Raw genomic sequence first — 26113 nt, 5'->3', positions numbered from 1 at the left:
AGTATACGTAAGATGCAAAGATATGACAGACATTTTAAGACTATGCTTGGCTTATGTGATCTTGGATATGAGCCAGAAGAAGATGGTAAGGAAGCAACAGAGGCTATGGTTTTTATGATGACTGGTTTTCGAGGTTCATGGAGAGCACCTGTTGCATTCTTTTTCACTACCAGTTTGTCAGCAAAAACTTTAAGACAACTTCTTCTGCATACGATTGAAACTCTCCAGCAGCATGGATTTTTTATTGCATGTGTAACCTTAGATGCTCATGCTTCTAATATAGGTAAAGGACTGTGTAAAGGACTGGGAGCTCTGATGACCTTACGTGAGCCTGTTCAACCATATCTTATGTGTATTGGTGAACAGATTTTCACTCTGCTGGATCCGTGTCACACGTGTTGCATTCATTTGGAACAATTGTGTGTAACAAGGGTCTGATAAAGTGGTCATTCATACAATAATTGCAGAACATACAAGATACCATAGGTCTGAGACTAGGCAACAAGCTAACCGCACATCATATAAATTTTTATCAATGTAAGATGAAGGTAGATTAACTGATGCATTGATTGTAGCAGTGCCGCCCTATTACAGCTGTTCACATCGGCATGGGTGCTGATTTTAGCAATTTTAATCTGAATCGGCTTAAAAACACAGATATTTTGAACGGATTTTATTTTATTGCTTATGATTGTTGTTATTTCGTTAAATCACTAATAGTCGCTGATGTTCAATTTTAGTTTGGTTACTATTATTATATAAATTTTCAACAATACAAGTTTTTAAGCCAACAATTACAAACCATCTACAACAAAAACCTATAGCCTAAAATCTGTAAACCTTTAGCTAGCTTGACTTTGATAAATAGGTTGGTTAAAATTGGAGATGGATAAAATCACCCACAAGCTCATTGAGATGAAATGTTGTAGGTTACTATAAAGAGAGCGTGATTATGTAGAATGAAAAAAGATGGCGCTCATATTTGTGCGCAAATAAATGACCTTGGCCATTTTAGAGGTAGTATAATTCAGTGGTTAGCATTCTACAATTACACGCTAGTAACTCTATGGGATTTAGATCATTATTTTGATTATCTTGAAGGCTATAGACTTAGACTTTACGAGATGCCACGGCCAACTTATTAACACGCGAAATATCTAACCGGATTGTAACTTGTGCGACAAAACGGTTGCGATACGTACCTTGGTTTGCAAGAGCCAATCGAATCATTTAGCCCACATCGTCCCAGCGCGATGGCCGACTTTAATATAGTATTATTTCTTACATCTTGCATTATATTATGTTATGGCGACAATTTATCGACAACAACGTATGCTGTGACAGGAAAAGTTCAGATCGACAGAAAATTGCTAGATGGACACGAAGGGTGGCTTAAAAGAGCGCATATATTTGTGAATGGTGGCTCTTACATAGCCGTACCAGAGTAAGAAGTCTTGCTGAGTTGTGATGTACAAATGTAAAACTGACTAATTTAGATTGACATATATATGGTATTAAAGACTAAAAACTCATGGTTGCCAAAACCCGTGAAAAGCTGTAAGCCTTATATTGAGCTATGAATTTTTATAAAAATGCGTCTTTGGGCGCCTCCCAAAAGGTTACGCAAACCAAACTGTTACGTGTGTTTAGAAAAAGTTTACACTATATATAATTAATCTACGTAAACATCAGTCTTAAATTTGCTTTGTTATTTTATTTTAGTTTGACTATGTTTAGTTTGTGCACTTTTGCTTGGTTTGCGTGAACTAATTTTAATATTAGGCTACTGATTCAGGCACGAGTGAAGATGTTGAGCTATTATAAGTAATACTTATATTTACCAGTAAACGATGCTTTTTATTCTTCAAGTCTAAAAATTAAAATACACAACTAACAAAATACTAAAATAATAATATTAATGACAAAATATTAAAAATAACCAATAAAAGTTATACCCTTACTCTAAGAGTGATATAAGGTAACCATTTTCGTGCTAGATCCTTGGTAAGATCCTTCTAGACTTATCTCGATGTACGCGGTTTCGAATTATATGGTTTATAGTCCGAACCTCGACTGGTTTGAAACTCGACGAGTTTGTATATCGACAACGGTTGGCCCAATCTCGACAGCAGTTTTACTATTTTACCATCTACTATTTTCATAGTAAATGAGCGATTTATATGTAAAAGATTTATTTGCGCAAAAATATCTTGTGATCCATTTGATGCAGCACTCCCCAGCTTATGTAGGCCTAACAATATTTTGCCCAACCTAAATATAGAACGAATGCTAAAACAAGTAACAATCATAAATATGGTTGACTGTTATGCTAGCAAAATGTTTTATTTGAAATCTCAACTTCAGTGAGTAGCTTTGATTTTTTATTTTTTGAAGTGAGGATAGAACTGCAAAAAGACATTTATTATTTGTTGAAGATTAAATTATCGTAAAACTGCATCAGCCTTTGTCGATGTTCGGACCAACCTTTGTCGAGATTCGGACCAACCTCTGTCGAGATTCGGACTTGTCTAGGTTCGGACTTGTCGATGTTGGGACTGTTTCCCGAATTATATATATAGCTCCAGTACAGGGGTGCCCAAATACTTTTGCTGGAGGGCCAAACAGATAACCAGGCCTTATCAGGAGGGCCAGACATGAATACAGCTGTATGTAAATGTATGTGTATTTTAAGTAATGTGTAAGTAAACATATATACATGAACATAAACATGAAAGTAACAAGGTGTAACATAATAATATATGTAGGTTTATTCTCAACAAAAATCTACTGTGCAGAAGAAGTATCTGTAATGTTAATGAGACACATGGAAGTGAGTTTGCGTTGCAGCTATTGCTGCAATATCTGGTTTATCTTTGGTTACGGCTACAGCTAAAAGCTGTTGAGTATGTTCCTCTGTCAGTACACTCCGATACCTACTTTTTATAAATGTCAGCTTTGAAAACATTGATTCACCTAAGCAGGTTGTACCAGAGAAAGTAAGTGCACTGCCATATTGCATAGCTTAAGATACTTCTCATGTACAGCAGGTTGCGTTCAGAACCCTACACTAGTTTGCTCAGCAAATTAAGCTCTAGCCAGTATATCTGCCTTTAAATCACACAGCTTTAATTCTGCCACACCTCTCTAAACAGAGGAAAGTTATCAACTTGGGCCTTCCAAAACTGATGTGCCTGAAATGGACACGCAACCAGCTCAATAATGCCATTGATACTATCGAAGACAACAAAGCGATGCTCCATTTCTGAAGAAACATCAATGAGAAACTGCTGTAAGGTCCACAACATCATCACGACCATTCACAAACTCTCTGATGATTGGAAAGTGGTTCATATTACGGTTTATGTCCTCATAAAAGCAGTGGAGTTTGTCTTTAAAAGATGCTACTGCCTGCCAGAGTTCTACCACATTACGATCTTCACCCTGCAATTTCAAATTTAGGTCATTCAGATGAGCCAAAATGTCTGTCAGAAAAACTATGTCTCTCAGTGAATGCGTGGATTTGAAAATCTCTAAAAATCGTTCTGCTGCATCTCCTCCAATCTCACTAAAAAACTGCTCAATATGCTGTCTTACAGTCCATACTCTTTGCAAAGCTCTACCCTTCCTCAGCCATCTGCAAATATACATTAAAGTACATTGTATATTAAAAATAATTGACAATATTCACAACTTTGCTGAGCTTTTTTACCTCATCATAATGTAATGAAAATAAGTATGTCAAATATAATTCGAAGATAGCAGTTTGGTACTAACCTGACATTGTTGTGTACTAAAAATTCATCATACTGAGAATTAGACTCTTGCAAAAATTTGCTAAGCTGGTGGTGTCGTAGAGATAATGTTGATCTGAGAAAGTTTATTAGTTTCATTATGTTCAGCATAAGACTTCCATATTCATCTTTCAGTTGTGCACAGAAAATGCTTTCGTGTATGATACAATGAAATGCAATCATCTGAGGATTGTTTTCTTTCAAGCAATTAGTAAAACCAGAATATACACCCACTATAGCTGTGCCATCTATAGGGGTGCCATCTGTTGCTACAAAAATTATCTTATGTATTGACACTTTATGGGAGTCCATGTAAGCCTTGAATGCCTGATATATGTTTTCTCCAGTCGTACGTTCTGTCAGTAGAATAACTGCTGCAAGGTCCTCACTAAACTTGTTGTTGAGATAATACCGAACAAAAAAACTCAGCTGAGCAACATCATTTATGTCAGTACTCTCATCTACTGCAGGGTTGGAAAAAACATGGTTTTTATGGAAAAACTAGGTTTTTTTGTTTAAACCGGTTTTTATAATTTTACTAACGTTTTTGCAACTTTAAGTCTAATTAACATCACTTACTATAGCTGTATGATTGAGTACTGAACATACATATGTGGAATCATCTGTTAAAGATGGTACTATGGGAGTTGTTATGGGAAAAAAGAAAGAAAACATATGGAAATTTCGGAATGAGTCTTTAATAAAACATGATCGATGAAATACAGAGCAGAAATTTCATGGCATAAAGTAAATATTTTACATACATTCCTATATATAAGTGGAAATTTTAATCCAAGTTATTAGTTGTGTGGTAGTGTAGAGCAGAGCATAATGCAGATGCATTGCTAGTGTTTGGAGCAGTGGCAGATGACTCAACTTCTATCACCTGGATACTAGCATCTATGTCTAAGTTGGTGTTGTCAGCTTGACATTTTGCTACGTGAAATTTAAGCCTATCTGCGTGTCCTCGCGTTACAACAGCACACCTATTACATTTTGCCTTAGAACCTTTGCCTTTTGCAGTTCGAGTGCAAAACTGTCAAATGGAATCCTGTGTGCGAGGCGTATTGGAAGTTTGAAAAACAACATTAACTTTTAAAAACACAAAAACCTTGATAAACTGAATTCTAACAATCCAACTACTTTGGCTTGTGCCCAATAAATTAAATATTGGTTTGCAAACTTAAAGCTTTTGCCCAAAAGGATTTTATTGTTTTAATTTCTAAGTAGAAGTAATCTTTTCTCACTGGCCAGACTTGAGAAAGTATTCATTCATTATTAGAGACGATGATTGGATTAGTATATTTCACACGGTTTTTCTATTTCATCATTAAAGAGGTTATTATATCACTTGATAAAAGCAATTGAAAATGAAATTCACTAATTTATTGTTGTGCTAGGATTTCCTGTAGTTTTAACTTGAGCTCTGCCATCAATTTACTAATGTGTCCTAAATAAACTTCCACAGCTGATAATTACATATAATTGCATTGCTATCGCACATAAACCACTACGAGCTTTTATATTATGTTTTTTTTTTTTTAAATGAAAAAACCATAAAAACCGTTTTTTTTCGACTGGTTTAAACCACTCGGTTTAAACCATTGGTTTAAACCGAGCCAACCCTGATCTACTGCAATTGAAAATGATTTACACCTGTTCAAGTTATATATCACACCTTCAGTCACATGATTGGCAATAGCTTCTATCCGTCGGACGCACGTATTCCTAGATAGCGGTACTGACTGAACAGCTTGCTGAATATCTAGCTTTTCGGGGTAGAGCGCTTGAATGGATGAAACCATGCATTCTTTGATCAGTTCACCGTGGCTGTATGGAACCATTGCCTTGGCAATTTTATAACAAACCTCATAACCAGCAGTAGCTGCTCTTTTTTGCAAGCTTGTAGCTCCCCTCATCATAGCCATTTGTCCATTAGCCGGCCTCGTTAATCTATCAAGCTGTTCCTGCCTCCTAGCTGTCCCTGGAGAAAATCTTCTTTCATAGTCAGAATGGTTTTGAGTGTAATGCCTTTTGATATTTGCTACCTTGTTTATAGCGACTGAATTATTGCATATCAAACATAGGTTTTTCCCTTTTACTTCATGAAAAAAAGAATTGTGTTGTCCAGTTTAGATTAAAACGTCGGTTTTCTCTGTTTACCAATCTCTGAGCCATGATTGCTTACGAATTATTTTTTAAAGTCATTAGTCATACAATCAAACAGTTTATGCTGAGAAATCCCCCACACTAACACAAAAGTAAACTCTAGTATTGTCGATAATGCTGGTCAGGTGACTTCAGATAACTACCGTACCTTTTGGATTATTAGCCACTATGTTTTTTGCGATGTTTTGAGCCATGCGGCTGATTTAGAGGCTGCGGCTATTCTGCAGTTTTTTGTTTCGCCACTAGGGCGCATTAAATGGCTTCTGTGGTTAATGCGCATCTAGCGTTGAAATAAAGAACGAAACTTTGTCTACTGCGGTACTGTTCCGTTAGGCACTGGGTTAAAAGCGTCGGTTAATACGAAACAGTGCCTAACGGCACTGTTCTGTTTTAATGAGCAAAGTTGCTGCCGTGTTAAAAGCACCATTATAAGTTCGGCGGCATATACAAAAGGTGCGGCTTATGTATTGTTTTATTACCGTTTTTTTTAATAAAGCAGATGTGGCCAATATAGAGGTGCGGTTAATAGTCCGAAAAGTACGGTAATAATTACTACTGATACAATAACAATAATACATTGTCAAACAAACTCTTTAAAATTTTCAAAACATTAAAAAAATTAGAACAGCTGGGGGCCTGATAAAAACAGCTGGAGGGCCGGATCAGGCCCGCGGGCCTCCCATTTGGGCACCTGGGCTTTAGTATAATAATAAAAATCAATTCGATTTCTTAATTAACAAAGTAGTAAATCTATAATTAAGATGTGATTTAATTAAGAAAAATAAAACTAAATATTTTACTGATTTCTTCTCAAAAACGAAAATTGCTTACTACCCGTAGCCTAGCAACATAAGTACAGCGACTCAAAGTAAAAGTGTTTATTTGCATTTTGTGCATGCACAGATTTTGAGCAGTTTTTTTTATTAATTCCTCATCTCTTCTTTCATCACTGTGATTTTCCACACTTGTGATTCCTTGCTTTTGGTAAATTTCTAAACAGCCAATTAACACAGAGGGTTATTAGTTGGCAGCCGGAACGCCCACTGTCGGACTGACAAGCATGTAAGCATGTGGCCGTTGGTGGTGCCACTTGGGAGATACATACCAACTGAACTGAAATTGACCTCCAATGTAAAACTGCATGTGGTAATCTAAATCTATTAATAGAAGAAGTTCTCAGTTTTAGCAAAGAGTTATCATTAGCTTTCTTGAAAGTTTGTGAAAAAATGAAGCGCGTGTGTGAGAATATGAAAATGAAATTAATGGAATCACTAAACAAAAATCACAAATTAGTGTAATCATGCAGAGTTATCGTTTGCACAGTCTAGTATTGGCCAGAGAAATTGCAATATATTTTACACCTTTATATTATTATTTAATATATGTTTTGGCTGCTATTATTCCCACCCACCCCTTCGGCGCCGCAGGCCCCTTTTTAATATGGTTTTATGTATTGGGGATTCTGTACCTGTCTGCCGACTCTAACGGTCGTCCATGTTGTTTGCTCAGTCCCATACTAATGCGAGTCTCGACAGTCAAACGAGAGTCATGACAGTCCATAAATAGAGGGCTCAGCTGATTATGGGAGAATGGGCTGAGGAGACATAGGGGAAGAGACAGTAACATTGGAGCTGTTTTATAGATGTCTTATATGCTGTAAAGTGTTAGTACTTGAGTGGACTTGTCCTAAGTGCCTCATGGGAGTGTACTTATTGGAAATGACTAATAAGCTCAGTTATTTTGGTCGTGTTTATTAGAAATATAGTTTCTTTTGATGGCTCTCTGTGATTTGCTAAGTAGTGTATTTTCCTAATTTGTCTTGGCTTGTGTCTTCCAAATGCCTTTTTTTGCTTCTCTAATTTGCTGAGTATGTTCTTTTTGTTAAATCTTTTTAAAATAGTTGATGTTTTGATGATTAAGAAAATTGTGTACATCGTCCAGGTTCTCTTCTCGATATTTCGTTTTGCTTGTATTTTGATACGACAAAACTACTGGATGGGATATGAAGTTAACAGAAGCAGCTGTTTACCTTGTAGTAGTGTCCAGAAAAACAGAAAAATACTTGTTTGATTGATTGGCAGTGTTGAGTAAGCCAAGTTTATGTAAGACACAGGCAGGCTTTAAAAAAGAAAGATGCAGATGGTTAAGCAAGCTTCTTACATTTGACTAACTAAGAATTATGATTTGTTTCAATTTTGACTTTGCTTTAATATCATAACAGTATATGGTATCCGGTTGTGGTATCTGGAGATGATCATAATTCCAAATCTTTGAGGTTTTACAATAACAATTACTAAAAGTGATTGGTTAATTTGTTTAGTCGATGCTGTCAAACAACAAAATAAGAAATTTAACAAAAGCAAATGTTTCTTAAATTCTAGAAATTAATGGACAATTGTTTGCAATACTGTTGCGACCGTGTGAGTATGTCCTCAATTTATATACAAGTTCAACAGAAATAGGTTTATGTAAATAAAATCTGTATACGGTATATAAATCTCAGTGTTTGTTGTTTCTTTGTCCAGTTATAGCGATGAAGTCTAAGGAACGAAAAAAATTTGCTTTGCACTGGGTTTGAACTCGAAACCTCTGTTGTCCGAAAGTCTGTTGTCCGACAAGCTAATCCAACACACTGCCTGTTTAACCAATTGTATCGATTAATAGTAGTGAGGATATTCGTTACATCGGTGAAAACATTATTGTTAGCAAGCAGCGCGGCTATTGTTATAGTCAAGATTTAGACTACTAGCTTGCTAGGTAAGTTACTCAAATTCACTGGCAAATTACTATATTACCTGTGCAAGGCCAAGCATTTGGCTAGTCTTCGCTACGATGAGAGCAGTGTCTGTCTGTCCGAAGCCATGCGTTAGGAAAAACCTTACACAGAAATTCAGGTACTCCGATTCACAGCCTGGCGCTCTAACCACTGCACCATTCGGCCGCCGTACCGCTCCACGAATTATGCATATACTGATTACTTACTATGATCTCTCATGGTGCACAGGACTGCCCAGCGTACTAGTTAATATCATATAGGTGTAAGTTTACTGCGTAACACATATTGCATATCACCATACATTGCATGTATAACATGTAGATGTATATAAATTCATAGTATGTATAACACATAGTTACGTAAAGAAATTTTATACATATATATAGTGTATGTATGGTGGATAGGTTTGTCACACAAATATATGCCATTGTACAAATGCTAATGAAAATAGCAGAACTCTGTACTTCACTCAGACCAAATGGCCAGGGGATGTTCAACACTTTTATGTTATTTCCTGTCGTTTTAAAATTAATGCCTGATATTTTGCATTTTAGTCGGGATGGGACATTTAAAGTTACTGGTTTGTCCAGTGCTTCCTACGTGATTGAAGTTTCACACCCAACCTTTGTTTTTCAACCTGTCAGAGTGGATATCAATTCAAAAGGTAGTTTATTGATGTTATATATATATATATATATATATATATATATATATATATAATCAACAAAGTTCATTTACTGATACTATTTAAGGAACAACTATAGAGTTCCTTCAATTTTATTGTTACTATTTATATCAACAATATACCTCCATACACCGTTGCTGTTAATATTTCCTGTATCAAGCATATTGTTGTCCAGGTCAGGATTACTGAAAAGAACAATATTTCGTCTTTTAATGCATATTTCATTAAGTTCTCAATGTTGTCAATATCACAATAGCATATTCAGTGTTTTTTTTCAATTTAGGCAAGATGAGGGCACGGAAACTTAATCACTTGCAGCCAAACCAAGTTGAACAAGTAGAGTACCCTCTGGTTTTACGCGCTCAAGGTAAAGCGCCTTACTTTCATAAAAGGGATGAGTGGCGGATAACGGACATGCTAAAGAATCCAATGGTTAGTGATATGTAACATGCTATCGACTGCTATATATGCTTGCTTATGTATTAGTGAACAGTGGAACATGCATATTGTATGCGTGGCAAATGATTCGAGATAACATAACAGGTTCAGAACAGTCATTGTGTATTTGTAACAGAACAACTAACACGCAAGTATAGCAGAATAATCAACTACATATTTATATATAGGATTAGAAATTCCCCTGTCATACAGCCCACGACCAAAGTGATATTGGAAAAAAGAAAGGGTACTGCTGATTGAAAAATGCAATATTAGCAGTCAAATGGCATTGCAGTGCAATAGGAGAACTGCAATGGTAGCTGCAATGGTAGCTGTAATGTACTGGGTGTTATTATGTACAACAAACAGCAATAATGAAAGGAAAAGATCATGTTTATATTTCTCCTCTGCAATAGAAATGCAATATTAGAAGTAAAATGGCAAGCTGCTGTGTAATATACACAGTTTGAAAGTTGGTTGTGTTGAATGTAAAAGGGTTTTGACAGCGATCTGTAACCAAAGTGAAGAAATGGGTCATGATCACAGAAACCATGGTTAAGTCGGGTGTGTGAGATTTAGAGTTATCTAAACTAACAGAAGGAGAAAATTCTGTTATTTTGCAAAAAAAATCGATTTCAGCTTAATTACAGCAGATTTTATGGTCAATAAACTGAATGCATGTTTACCATTAGTGCGAAAACATAGTTCTGAGAAAATTGGTATTAAAGTTTGAGAAACGAAAACTAATGCACAATTTTGTTAACATTTCAAAACGTCATAGCAACCAATATCAAGAAGTTGTGGTATTTATATAGGTTTTTGTATTTATATGCAAAAAATTATGCTGAATTTAAAAATCTATACAGATTTTAGTTGGTTGTCAAAGAAATAGCTGTATATCTATAAAAAAAAAGGTGTAGGCTTATAACTTAATTTTGCAGATATTAAAAACGGCTTGGCAGTACCGCGATATTGGGCACAGCCGTAGTACCATCAACAAAATCTTTAAAAAAAAAACAGTAACATATTACACACCATCGGTCACTATATACTTCGATCTTATAAATTCGAATGATTATTCTTGCAATTAAATCTTATAAAATCGAATAATTATTCTTATAATTAAATATTTTTGCATTATATTTAAAACGACTTGGCGGTACCGCGATATTGGGCACAGCCGTAGTATCATCAACAAGATCTTTAGAAAAATAATAACAGTAACATATTGCCCATTATCGGTCACTATATACTTCGATCTTGTAAATTCGAATGATTATTCTTATAATTGAATCTTATAATAATCTTATAAAATCGAATAATTATTCTTATAATTAAATATTGTAATAATATAAAAATCGTTAGAAAAATATTACCGTCATTTTCTTTACTTTCACTGCTTTGGACATCAGTTGGAATACCAAAGAACTCATTATAAGTGTCCAAAATGTCAGTTAACTTTAAAACCGGCAAAAAAGAAACGATTACTTTTCAGTACTTTTACGTTAATTACAGAAACCTTCGGCAATTGGACAATGCCATAGGCTGGTGAAATGTGCACGATTTTCTCGTGAAATGCGCATGTTTTTCTCGTGAAATGCGCACGACTTAATAGTTCTACTCTCTGACGCACGGCTTTATCGGCGTGTCGTTGGCCGGTCTTAATTTTGATTAAAAAAGGCTTGTCAAGTTTTAATGGCGACTTTAGGCCAAATTAATCTGTCTAGTTCATGTATTATCCGATCAGATGGGTAAGTTTTAGGATATTGCCTACACTTTTCAAAGGCTCGGTAACATATTTAAATAGGTTTATATGTGTTTTGTATTGCTATTATACATAAACAACTCCATAGAAAAAGGGTTAAATTTGTTGATGAGATTTTGGTACAAGGGTTTGGGACGGCCGTTGAATAATTTTCGTGAGTTGTGTGCACGTATGCATTTATCAGAAAGCTCGTCGTGGTAAAAGTATACTCTAGTTTATAGCAGGATGAGCAACTGGTATGTTTATTATAACGTTACAGGTGTATGTATAAAAGTGAATTTTAGAGCATATAGTAATATAATATGTGTGCGTGTATTATATATCATGTTATGTATATTATTATACTATTATTATATTATAATACATATATTTTATATATTTAATATAGTTATATAATATATATAATGTATAGAAGGGCAGTTGGGTGGCGCACAGGGCAAAACGATGTGTGTAACTGTACAATAGGACAAGCGATGTCGAGTATTTTTTATGCCATTTGTAAGTTGTTTGTTGCTTCTGCCTAGGTACTCATGATGGTGTTACCCATGATACTCATATTTATCATGCCCAAGATGATGAACGCTGCTGATGATGAAACGAAGAAGGTTAGTTGATTCTTACTCTCTTGATTCCCAATTAAATATTCAGCTCTTGTTCATAGTCAATACATCTTATCGTCACATAGTCAATACATCTTATCGTCACATAGTCAATACATCTTATCGTCACATAGTCAATACATCTTATCGTCACATAGTCAATACATCTTATCGTCACATAGTCAATACATCTTATCATCACATAGTCAATACATCTTATCGTCACATAGTCAATACATCTTATCGTCATTATCTGACTCACCTAGAGACCATCAGTTTTCTCTAAATGCTTTGTGAACATCTGAGTACTGACTACGATTCTAACAGTCTACGGTAATCAGGTCGTCGAGTTAACTTATTTTATCGCGGCCTTTGTGTTAGCGAAGTTGTCAGTCGCTACCCACCGGAAACTAGTGACTAGATAAAATAAGCAAGTTGCATCTTTGAAAAAATATGTTCGAATATACGGCGAAACGAACTGCATCCCTGAAAAGTCATGTGTACTCAACGTTATCCAGACATTATTAGTATCGATTTGTAGAGAAAAATTTACGAAATAAAGTATGATAGTCTCTAGTTAATATCACTATAAGAGTATGATAATCTCTAGTTAATATTACTATAAGAGTACGATAGTCTCTAGTTAATATCACTATAAGAGTACGATAGTCTCTAGTTAATATTACTATAAGAGTACGATAGTCTCTAGTTAATATTACTATAAGAGTATGATAGTGTCTAGTTAATATTACTATAAGAGTACGATAGTCTCTAGTTAATATCACTATAAGAGTATGATAGTCTCTAGTTAATATTACTATAAGAGTACGATAGTCTCTAGTTAATATTACTATAAGAGTATGATAGTGTCTAGTTAATATTACTATAAGAGTATGATAGTCTCTAGTTAATATTACTATAAGAGTATGATAGTCTCTAGTTAATATTACTATAAGATGATGATAGTCTCTAGTTAATATTACTATAAGAGTACGATAGTCTCTAGTTAATATTACTATATGAGTATGATAGTCTCTAGTTTATATCACTATAAGAGTATGATAGTTTCTAGTTAATATTACTATAAGAGTACGATAGTCTCTAGTTAATATTACTATATGAGTATGATAGTTTCTAGTTAATATTACTATAAGAGTACGATAGTCTCTAGTTAATATTACTATAAGAGTATGATAGTGTCTAGTTAATATTACTATAAGAGTATGATAATTTCTAGTTAATATTACTATAAGAGTATGATAGTCTCTAGTTAATATTACTATAAGATGATGATAGTCTCTAGTTAATATTACTATAAGAGTACGATAGTCTCTAGTTAATATTACTATATGAGTATGATAGTCTCTAGTTTATATCACTATAAGAGTATGATAGTTTCTAGTTAATATTACTATAAGAGTACGATAGTCTCTAGTTAATATTACTATATGAGTATGATAGTTTCTAGTTAATATTACTATAAGAGTATGATAGTCTCTAGTTAATATTACTATATGAGTATGATAGTGTCTAGTTAATATCACTATAAGAGTATGATAGTGTCTAGTTAATATTACTATAAGAGTATGATAGTCTCTAGTTAATATTACTATATGAGTACGATAGTCTCTAGTTAATATCACTATAACAGTATGATAGTTTCTAGTTAATATTACTATATGAGTACAATAGTCTCTAGTTAAAGAGGTGTTTTCATCAAATTTCAGTTGATTTTAACAGAAAGTATTGATTTTTTCCTATCAGTTGATATGTTGTTTGTTGTTTTAGACAATCTCATTGTCAAGATATTTGAAGATTAAAATTGATCGTGGTATAAACCCGCAAAAAAAATATGTGCCCCGACCTGTCCGAAATGATGTATATTAATAGTGAAACAATCTGTCTCTATCTCTCGTATTCACATCGGCTATTTGCGACAAAAGTCTAGTCCTACGTTGCTCTATTGGCATATATTTTATTTTGTATTTGCTCATGATTGCTAGGATAAAATTTTTAATTTAGCTACAGATACATTATTATAAATGTCTCAAACAACTCAATTAAGGATAATTAAAATTTTGTCATATTAGTGTCCTCTAAATTCTGTGTAAACATTTAAGTACCGACTACGATTCTGCCGGTCTACATTAATTATGTCGTCGAGTTAATTTATTTTATCGCGAGTTACTTTATTTTATCGGGGCCTTCGTATCAGCGAAGTTGTCAGTTTCTACCCACAACTTTGAAAAGAATATGTTCGAATATATGGCGAAACCAACTGCATCTCTAAGAAAGTCATGCATAGTCAACGTTATTTTGTCATTGTTGGTATCAATTTGTAGAAAGAAATTACTGGTCGCATTTGATTAGTTGATTCAAGTACTAAACAAATGGCTTTATGAATTTACCGAAATGGTGAATGCAAGGCATCAATTTCTTTGAGATTAATCAACCCACCCATTCTGGCAAAGTTAATAAAGCCATTCTTCCACCTTGTTGGCAGTTTGTGACGTAGACTCACCTGTGTTCACTTGATAATGTGGGGCATAAAATTTTTTGAGCTCTTATTATTTGGTTCATTGGAATTGAGTCGAGCTATGCAAAAGTACCTGTCAATACAGCTCTGATTGCACTTCATAAATCCATCTATCAGGGAAGATTTCAGCACAGATGGCAACGGGGCTTTGATGTGTTCATTATGTTCTGCAAATCATGTTTTGCATTATCTTCACCAATACTAATTTGTTATATAATTTTTACAAACAAAAAAATTTTCATTTTTGCCTAAATTGTTTATGAAAAACATCTATCCAAGTCATGGCCACTCACATAGTTTCAGTTCATATAATAGGACAAATTAATCTACTGCAGCAAACTCAAACAAAACATTTCATGGTTTGTGCAGCGCACAGTCATGTCTCTCTTTCCCATTTATGTGAGTTTTCAGAGTAATACAGATGCTCCGTTTGTGGCGCCACATCAACATCCTGTAATCAATAAAACCAATGTAATAAATATATGTCGTTGTGACGTGTATCTACTGAAAGCTTTCAAATTGGGAGTTAGATAGATTGCGAGTGTTATTTTAAAAATGAATAAATGTTTAACAAAAGCATAAGCACGCCAAGCCAACAATTCGAAGCTTTGTTTCTGGGAGTTATAGATGAGCATTGATCAATCGATTTCCCTCACTTTCTACAAGTGAGAAGTGAACATAATTTTAATCATGCATCTAATTTACTAGCTAAAACTGCCAAAGACAATTTGAAGCAAATATTATAGCTAGGTGTATATACTGCACTGTTCTTCCAGTGTTTAATTATGTTTTTACTTTATTCCGCTTATAAGTCTGTCAATGATTGACTCAACGTCTTGGCTACTTTAGGAAATGGAGGCATCAATGAACAAATTTAGTACTCCGGGAGCCAACAATATGCCAGATCTCAGCCAAGCACTCACCAACCTACTGGGAGCGGGTGCTTCAGAGTCTAAACATAAAAAAAGAAGATCACAGAAATGACTCCTCTTGCAATCGCTTCCATTCATAGGCTATTTGTAATAGCAAATGTCATTTGCTTTATCGAGAGCTTGAGCTCTCGATAAAGTTTACTCACTTTAAGAATTTTTTATTGCCTAATTGAAACCTAATATAAGTTGAAATTTGCATTAACATCAGTTATATTCGAAAGCTGACTGTCAAGGTTTTAAATGTTTACAAATAAAAAAAAGTTAACTATTTCCTGTAGATACGTGGTAATGTTATAAATATGGTCTAAATATAGTCTATTATACACCCAGTACATTTTATTAAATTCAATAAAACCTTTATAATTCAATTTAATATACTGTAATTCCTACATACAGGGTGTGTGAACTGAGAATAACTGAGGCGTAATAGGATTTCTTTCGGGTTGAGGAATCATTTATATATGCTGAATGCCAGTGGTGCATGGGCAATAAAAAATAGTTTATAAACAGTGGCAGGTAATTTAGTTGCTATTGGTGAAGTTATCTAATTAGCCAATGGCAAATTGCATGCTGTGAGTAACCTAAGCTAGTAATTTTAGTATAATAACGGCTGAGATGAAGGCTCATTAATGTCATGCAACGTTGTTATGCTTATTTTAAATGACATTTACAGCTGGAATAGAAACAGTCTTGACCTTGACTTAATAAGTGTGAGTACAATTATTCTATTGTATTGCAAATAGGCTGTTTGGGTTAGTTTGCCCGTGTCTGGAACTAAAGGTGTAGAGTTCAAATCCAGTGTGAAGTGATTTTTCTGTTCCTAGATTTTAATCGCCATGAATGAACAGACGACAGACAAACAAACACAGATTTTTTTATGTATAAATACAGATATATAAATACAGGTATATAAATACAGGTATATAAATGTATATTACGTCATTGCCATGATACTCGATATTTAAATATCAAGATATTAAGATCTATAGCCGGAATGCAGACAGACGACAGACATACTTTGAGAAATATATATAGACTAGCTGCATTACCCGCCTACAGGAACAGATTCTTGTGCAGCATAAGGTTTATTGAGAGTTGTCTTTCATACTGTATAAGAACTCCAAATATGCAGTCTACTGAAATTGTTGCCCTGATGTATTATTATGTAAATTGTCTACTGAAATTGTTGCCCTGAATACGCATATACATATACATGTCAATAATGTTGGGGAGAATAATGGAAATCTGCAATGTGTTTTGCAGCTAGATGCGTGTAAAATCTAGTAAATATTCTAGGTTCATGTGTCTAGATTCATGCATCTGTTCATACCCGTCTATATTTGCAGATGACGATCGCGCACTTCTGCCGCCGAGCCCCCGTCTTGGCTGACCAGTCTTGACTCGCCGAGCAGTTGACCATCACACTCGCCTCGCAATCAATCGTATTGCAATCAATCGGCCGGCACCCGCCTCGCAATAAATCGCCTCGCAATAAATCGCCTCGCAATTTCGATTGCGAATCAATCGTATCCCAATCAATCAGCCTGCACCAGCCTCGCAATCAATTGCCTTGCACTCGCCTCGCAATAAATCGCCTCGCAATTTCGAATCGCAATCGAACAGATTCATGCACAGCAAGAGGTTTATTGAGAGTTGTCTTATACTGTAAAGCAACTCCAAATATGGAGTTTACTGAATTTTTTTGTCTTGATCACACTATGCATACACATAAGCAGTCATATATGTCAATAATGTTGGGAAGAACAATGGAAATGTGCAATACATTTTACAGCTAGTCTACAATGCATCAGTCTCAAACCACTCAATTCGGAGTTGCCCTATGTGTGTACAGAGAACTAATAATGAAATTGACATTGCTAGGCAAACTGAAGTTCTTCAAACTGGCAGTACATGTATTGAAAAGTTTTGCATCTTTTACAAAATTATACAAAATATTTTGCTATCGCCAGCATTTATTGAATGGAGACTTCTACATGCTTAAAACACTAATCATGACTCAGCAGTTTTTCGTCTATACCCTGTGTTTTCACATAGTATATACAAACAGTAATGAAGTTGTGTCGATAAAATTGATATGCGTAACAGCACAGACAGTATGATGTCAAGGCAGATACAGCATTAGCACCTTACAATAATAAAACATAACACCAACATGATAGCCTTTGTATGAGATACAATAAGGAAAACAAATGCATGAAAATATATATACGCGTGTACTGAAAAGTATGTTAGAAAATGCTGCATGTTGTATAGCAGAACATGAAGAACAATAGCATGACATAACAATAACACAATGTTAGTTCAACGCAACACTTGCAGATAGACAACAGTTTTTGTTTTTCTGTCGGGTGTATGAACAAACAGTTTTCGGCTTGTGCTTTTTTTTGAGCAGGCGACGTACAGCTGGTCATGGCTAAAGCAGGGTGACAGTAAGTCGATACCAGCTGCTCTCTTCCTTTTCACTATCGCCTATCGCAACCCTCGGAGTACTCGTGCAAGTTCTTTAGTAGTAAGTTACAGTAGGCCTACTCGTAGCTAGAAAGAAAATGCGTAACTCAGCTGCTGAAGGAAATGAACATGTCCCACTATCACGAACAGTAGCAAATCCAACGCTATTAAGTAGTTGAGGTGTGGCAATTTATAGACAATATTGTATAAGAAGCACTTACTAAACGTTTATGTGACCTTCTGCGAAGGTCACGTAAACGTTGGAAAAATGCAGTTCTCACTTACTAAATTTCCACATCAAAAAGGTAAGTGCCTCTTATACAATACTGTATTGTACCACTTACCTTTTTGATGTAGAAATTTAGTAGGTGAGAACTGCGTTTTTCCAACGTTTACGTGACTTTCGCACAAGGTCACGAAAACGTTTAGTAAGTGCTTCTTATACAATATTGTATTGTCTATGAACTGCCACACCTCAACTACTTAATAACGTAGGATTTGCCACTGTTCGTGATAGTGGGACAAGTTCATTTCCTTCAGCAGCTGAGTTACGCATTTTCTTTCTAGCTACGAGTAGGCCTACTGTAACTTACTACTAAAGAACTTGCACGAGTACTCCGAGGGTTGCAATAGGCGATGGTGAAAAGAAAGAGAGCAGCTGGTATCGACTTACTGTCACCCTGCTTTGCCATGACCAGCTGTACGTCGCCTGCTAAAAAGTAGGCACAAGCCGAAAACTGTCTGTTCATACACCCGACAGAAAAACAAAAACTGTTGTCTATCCGCAAGTGTTGCGTTGAACTAACATTGTGTTATTGTTATGTCATGCTATGTTCTTCATGTTCTGCTATACCACATGCAGCATTTTCTAACATGTTTTTCAGTATACATGTATATATATTTTCATGCATTTGTTTTCCTTATTGTATCTCATACAAAGGCTATCATGTTGGTGTTATGTTTTATTATTGTAAGGTGCTAATGCTGTATCTGCCTTGACATCATACTGTCTGTGCTGTTACGCATATCAATTTTATCGACACAACTTCATTACTGTTTTTATATACCATGTGAAAACACAGGGTATAGACGAAAAACTGCTGAGTCATGATTAGTGTTTTAAGCATGTAGAAGTCTCCTCCATTCAATAAATGCTGGTGATAGCAAAATATTTTGTATAATTTTGTAGAAGATGCAAAACTTTTCAATACTGCCAGTTTGAAAAACTTCAGTTTTCCTAGCAATGTCAATTTCATTATCAGTTCTCTGTACACAAATAGGGCAATGCCGATTTTGAGACTGTTTGGTGGTTTGAGACTGATGCATTGTAGACTAGCTGTAAAACGTATTGCAGATTTCCAGTGTTCTCCCAACATTATTGGCATATATGACTGCATATGTGTATGCGTAGTTTGATCGGGGCAAAAATCTACTATATAAACTTCAATCGTTGTCTGTCTGCGTGTTTGATTGAGTGTCCGCCTTATAAAGTATCATACTTTTTGGACTATTACCCGTTACTAGGTATCTAGGGCGTGTTAACGGGAATCTCCGGTTAGTACACGCCTCTATGCATAACCTATTCATCGTTTTTACACAAAAACCACGTCATCTCTGGCTAGCGTGCGCCTCTTTACGGTGCCCAACAACACTGGTGCATTTGAAACAGCAAAGTTGCTGCCGTGTTAAAAAGCACCGTTCTGTGTTCTGCGGCCTATACAAAAGTGCCTATACAGCTATACAAATGTACTAACCATTAAATAAAATAAATTAATGAATAGTAATTTACATGCGATTAATATTTACTGCCAACGTGTAGCGAGAAGGTCACGCGAATGTTGGTTTCTTGCGACTGGAAAAAACGCAGTTCTCACCTACTAAATTTCTACATAAAAAAAGGTAAGTACTTTTCATTCAATGTTGTATTGTCTATAAATTGCCACATTTCCACTACATAACCCTTTTACTTGCGTCCATGTACAAATTTAGCTATCGGCCTACTGCCAGCCATTTTGCCAATATTGCTTAATATGTATACAGTATTTTTTCAGTTTCAAACTCCATCTAGAACGTTTGTTTTGGTTATATATTTCATTTTGCCAACATGTTAACAAGCACTGCTATACAAAAAATTTGTTGTATCTATACTTTGTGCATTGATAACGCGATGTGAAGCTACAAAGCAAAACGATCTTCTACAATGTTCCTTATTCTTACAAAACCATTACTTTCATTGCCATCAGAGTTGGTGTTGATATTGCTTTTTAATTATATGTTTAATCGCAAAAATCTGAATCGGCTATAGTGTCATCAACATAAGTAGTTATTTGTTTTTTAGCTCGGACGCCTTTGATGAACTTACACAAAAATGTTCGTTTTCAAGTTGGAAATCCCCAAACAAAGATTAAAATGTTAAACTTTAGGCTAACTTTATAGAGAAATCTTAGGACAACACTGTCACTACCATAAAGGTCCTAAAGATCGTTGATTATGTTATCAACGAATAATAAAATTCAGTTACTAGCAATTGCTGGGAAAGTTGCAAAAATGTGTCTACTGCTGTCGACCATAGAAAACGCATAAATGAGTCTACTTCGGTGAACGGGTTGAAAACCTTGGATTTGCCACTGTTTGTGATAGTAAACATGTTCATTTCCTTCTGAGTTACTTTTCATTTTTTTCTAGCTACGAGTACTACAGAAATACAGCTACTACAGAACTTGTATGGGTACTGCTACTGCGTTTTACCTACTAAATTTTTACATCGAAAAGGTTGATATGTTTTATTCAATTTTGTATTGTCTATAAATTGCAACACCTCAACTACTTAATAATGTTGGATTTGCCGCTGTTCGTGATAGTGGGACAAGTTCATTTCCTTCAGCAGCTGAGTTACTAATTCTTTTTCCAGCTACGAGTAGGCCTACTGTAACTTACTACTAAAGAACTTGCACGAGTACTCCGAGGGTTGCGATAGGCAATTGTGAAAAGAAAGAGTGCAGCTGGTATCAACTTACTGTCCACCCTGCTTTACCATGACCAGCTGTACGTCGCCTGCTAAAAAGTAGGCACAAGCCGAAAACTGTTTGTTCATACACACGACAGAAAAACAAAATATGTTGTCTATTCGCAAGTGTTGCGTTGAACTAACATTGTGCTATTGTTATGTCATACTATGTTCTTCATGTTCTGCTATCCCACATGCAGCATTTTCTAACATATTTTTCAGTATATATACAATATGTATATATATTTTAATGCATTCGTTATCCTTATTGTATCTCATAAAAGGGCTATCATGTTGGCGCTGTGTTTTATCGTTGTAAGGTGCTAATGCTGTATCTGCCTTGACATCATACTGTTTGTGCTGTTATACATATAAATTTTATCGACACAATTTCATTACTGTTTGTATATACCATGTCAAAACACAGGCTATAGACGAAAAACTGGTGAGCAATGATTAGTGTTTTAAGCATGTAGTCTCCATTCAATAAATGCTGGCGATAGCAAAATATTTTGTATAATTTTTTAGAAGATGCAAAACTTTGCAATACTGCCAGTTTGAAGATCTTCAGTTTGCCTAGCAATGTCAATTTTATTATCAGTTCTCTGTACACAAATAGGGCAATGCCGATTTGAGTGGTTTGAGACAGATGCATTTTAGACTAGCTGTAAAATGTATTGCAGATTTCCATTGTTCTCTCAACATTATTGACATAGATGACTGCATATGTTTATGCATAGTGTGATCGGGGCAAAAAATTTCAGTAGACTGCATATTTGGAGTTGTTATACAGTATGAAAGACAACTCTCAATAAACCTTATGCTGCGCGTGAATCTGTTCCTGTAGGCGGGTAATGCAGCTAGTAACTAATAAACTAATCTAAAAACAAATTTGAAAAATTATCTCCACCACTTGATTTTCACTTCTCTATATAATCTACTGATTAAGTTCAGTCTGTATCGATATAAGATATACATCCTGCAAAGAAACAAGAAACTCAATCAACCCGGCAGGACCATAGACCCTGCAGGACCATAGATCCCGGCAGGACCATAGATAAACTGACTGCACTGGATCACAAAAATGACCGCGCTAGACCAGAATAAGAACTGAATCCACCAGATTATGGAGAACTGGGTCAACTAAACCATAAAGAGTGCTGACAATGTCTCATAGCATAAGGGTAGAATGAGTTGCTTTTCAGTTACTTGGTATGAACGACCGATGTATCTTCGGGTTGACAGATGGATTCCATTAACCTGTTTACAGTTGAAACCAGACACTTCTCGAGGGCAGTCACATTCATAGCTGGCTAGCTCTACCTCTTTGCAGACTCCTTCAGTACTTTGAATTCATTTGAAATGCCAACCAACACCTGTATAGCAGTGTCAAACACAACAGTTATACTGCATTGATAGCAGTAAGTGATATGCAAATAAAAAAAGAACGCCTATATTAATAATAGCAGTAAAAGAAGGCTGCATAACAGAGTTGCACACTTATATAGCAATGTCAGCCATTCAGCAGAAGTAGATTAGTCGATGTGTCCATAATAGATTGGCCGACCGCCTTCAAACTAAAACAAATACCTTTATAGCAAAGTAAAACACTAGCATGACCATTGCATTGCAGACAGCTGTAAACCTCTGCCATTTCCTGATCGACACCAGTTTAGCGATGACTGATGTATGCATGTATAGCCAGGACAGACACCTGTACGAGCATGGCGGGTCTCAAATAACAGGTGAGAGGACACATGCCAGAGCTTTACGGCATCAAGTAGCAAATACAGTGAATGCCTTGCGACTAGCAAACAGGGCTGATGGGAAAACTTGCCTCATAGCACTCTAAAGCAGCCCCTACTGACATATCTGTCGCTTCGAAGGATTGTCTGCTTTTGCCAAATTGCATTAGTTAATGCGTTAAAAAGGATTTCTTTTGACCATATATAATGCGAAATGTGAATTGACATACAAATCAATTCTTGACTATCAAAAATGGTTTTCCAAAAAATAAGGAGAACTTATCATCAAATAGATTTATAAAACAGCGAGTTATAACAAAAAGAAGATGAAGAATAAAAGAGTGTAGTAGTATGCTATGTGGGGGTTCTGGCACACTTTGCACTCCATGACCTTTGCACTCAATGACCCCAAACCTTTATAAGTTGAAAATATAAGTTGGAAATATAAGTTGGAAATATAGTTTGAAATATGAGTTTGAGCTACAAGTTACGAAATATAAAATATGGGATATACGAGATGGAGGTCCAACCGCAATGTAAGTCACCCCCACATAGCATAAGTCACCCCCACATAGCATACTACTACCCTAACCCAATTTTCTTCCCATTAATTGTAATTTCTTGTAATAAATAAGCATGGATAGCAAGACTGTAAATGGTAGAGAATTTAAAGCAACCACTGAGTCAATAAGCAAACTAGCTACATTAAATCAAATAACTCCTTATACCATCGTATCAGTCAACCCCAAGCCAACTAAATACAACTCGTATATACCGTAATCACATTTTGTAATGATGATACTAATGAAAAACTAAAAGTTTTTATGCCAAAATCTATAGCCGATAACGCTATGCCTGGCAAGAGATTTGTATACGACGGCCTGCAATAAAAATCTGACAACAGTGGACACACCTATCACTATGTGCTGTGGGCTCAAGATGAATGATAAATAAGCTAAACATTTAATGTAAGCAACTAGTTCAGTTCAATCTTATTAAGCCCACGCCTAGAATATCGCAGTGCTACGATCAGGGCTGTATTGTTCATTTTAGGATGCCTTTGCCAATATCTTGAGAGCCCCCCTTAGGCTGTTATATCTGATATCAGCCATGTACAGATAGACGTAAGGAAAATAACAAGTTACATCACCATGCTGCTTACATAACAAATTACCAGAGTTACGACATCTACAAATCCCATCTTTGGGATTAGTACCATTACATGACAACCCACCCATTCCACTGTCTGAACATTAAGAACGTTACATTGGAAGATTCAAGATTATTGCTAAAAGCCAGTTATTGAAACCCAGATTAAAATCCTAAAAACGGCATCACACCCCCTGTCAACAACAACACCCAGACGAAAACAACTTGCGTCATGCGGTACGAAGATCCGCATCTGGTACTAAGCTACACCAGACAGGGATTAAAACTATAGATTAAATATTATGAAATTTCGCTGACGTAAATAAAACAGGACGTAGCCAGGAACCCTAAAAACTACAAAACCCAAAATTGGAGATCTGAAAGATATAGTTTCACTTTTGGACCCCAAGGCTAACTCCTAATCGATATATATATGTATATATGTATATAACATATATTTACCTTCATACTTGTCTTATTTAATACAGCTTTATCATGGCAAACAGACGTGTCAGCAGATTAAGTGGAAGAGTCAACTTTAGAGAACAAAAGGGGTGACTATATTCTAAGTCTCTAGAAATTACTTTTAAAAGTTTAGTCTGGAGTGCAACTTATTATATATTTTCTTGTTCTTAAATAAACATAAGGTATTGTGAAACCCTTCTTTGCATACCTTAGGAATTTCCTTTCTCAGAGCATAGTCCCAGATTCTCATATCTAAGGTCTTTTATAGGGTCTTGACTACGTTAATCAACAAACATTGGTTAACAGTCATTAGCCAGGATAAGGCCTATCTGAGTGTTAGTACTAACAACTTAACAGTACATCTGCGTTCGATAATCAACTTGAGCTACTCCTTAACCGTTGTAAGATTACTTGGTAAGATAGTCCGATACTATCAATAATCAACACAACAAGGCGATCTGTGAGGGCCATAGGCCCGAGCGGCCGCATGCGGCCGGCGGGTTAGGTTTGGGAGGGTTGCAACGGTCTCCCAAATATCAAAAAGAAAAATTACAAAACACACACAAGAAATTCTATCTGAGAGCAGTTTTAGTTGCATTATTGCAACTTATACAAGCAAGCAAAATACTAAAATAATTTCTCAAAAATCATGAAGATTGCTGTATATCACCTTCCGTACGAATTATTGAATACCGTACTTTTCGGACTATAAGCCGCTACTTTTTTCTGATGATTTGAGCCATGCGGCTTATATAAGAGTGCGGCTAATCTGTGGCTTTTTCTTTTACCGCTAGGGCGCATTAACGGGAATCTCCAATTATTGCGCTTCTAGCGGTGAAAGAAAATACGAAACAATGCCTCACGGTACTGATCCGTTAGGCATTAAGTTAAAAAGTGTCGGATAATACGAAACTGTGCCATTCGGCACTGTTCCGTTTTAAACAGCAAAGTTGCTGCCACGTTAAAAAGCACAGTCCTGAGTTCTGCGGCCTATACAAAGGTGCGGCTTATGTATTGTTTTATTATCATTTTTTGGAAAATAAAGCATATGCGGCTTATATAGGGGTGCGGTTTATAATCCGAAAAGTACGGTACATGTCAAGTGATATGTAAACTTGTGCCAGGGGTAGGAAAGAAAAATATTATGATTATTGATTAAGATTTGATAATAAACACTAAACAGCAAATATATAAAAGACCTAAGATTATTTAAAATTGAATATTAGAAGGTTTGTTATTCTGCTGAGAAGAAATAATGTAAAACAATGAAACTAACTTAAGCTATCTAAATTTATAATAGGAGCACCAGTCACTGAGTGACTCAAAGTTCAATGTGATAGAGTTCTTTCCTAAAGTTTATTTAAATTTGAATTTGGTAGATTTTGAATTAAAGTTAGAGATTCTTCTCACGCCTTGGGTGATAGGCAGCGAATAGTCTAATTACTTCCTGTATGTCTATGGTATCAGTGAGGTCATTGTGGACATGAGGCAGCATGAGGGAGTTTAACCTCACCTGACTCATGGAGGATCTAATATCGGATTTTAACCGTTTCATGGCACTAAAGGACCTTGCTTGTATAGGATCGC

General features: G+C 35.5%; 1 protein-coding gene across 1 annotated transcript; it reads left to right on the top strand.

Annotated features, from left to right (window-relative positions):
• The first annotated feature begins 1244 nt into the window (after positions 1 to 1244).
• On the top strand, positions 1245 to 16059 carry LOC137406045 (endoplasmic reticulum membrane protein complex subunit 7-like). The gene is made up of 5 exons (XM_068092564.1): positions 1245 to 1444; positions 9291 to 9400; positions 9705 to 9853; positions 12149 to 12229; positions 15609 to 16059. Exons 1-5 carry the CDS (start codon positions 1254 to 1256, stop codon positions 15741 to 15743), a joined length of 666 nt encoding a protein of 221 aa, XP_067948665.1. The 5' UTR covers positions 1245 to 1253; the 3' UTR covers positions 15744 to 16059.
• Positions 16060 to 26113: the final 10054 nt, after the last annotated feature.

Source organism: Watersipora subatra, chromosome 10 (genome assembly GCF_963576615.1).
Source record: "Watersipora subatra chromosome 10, tzWatSuba1.1, whole genome shotgun sequence".
Classification (NCBI taxonomy): domain Eukaryota; kingdom Metazoa; phylum Bryozoa; class Gymnolaemata; order Cheilostomatida; family Watersiporidae; genus Watersipora; species Watersipora subatra.
The sequence above is the reverse complement of the archived record's forward strand: the minus strand, read 5'-3'. Positions and strand labels throughout refer to the sequence as shown.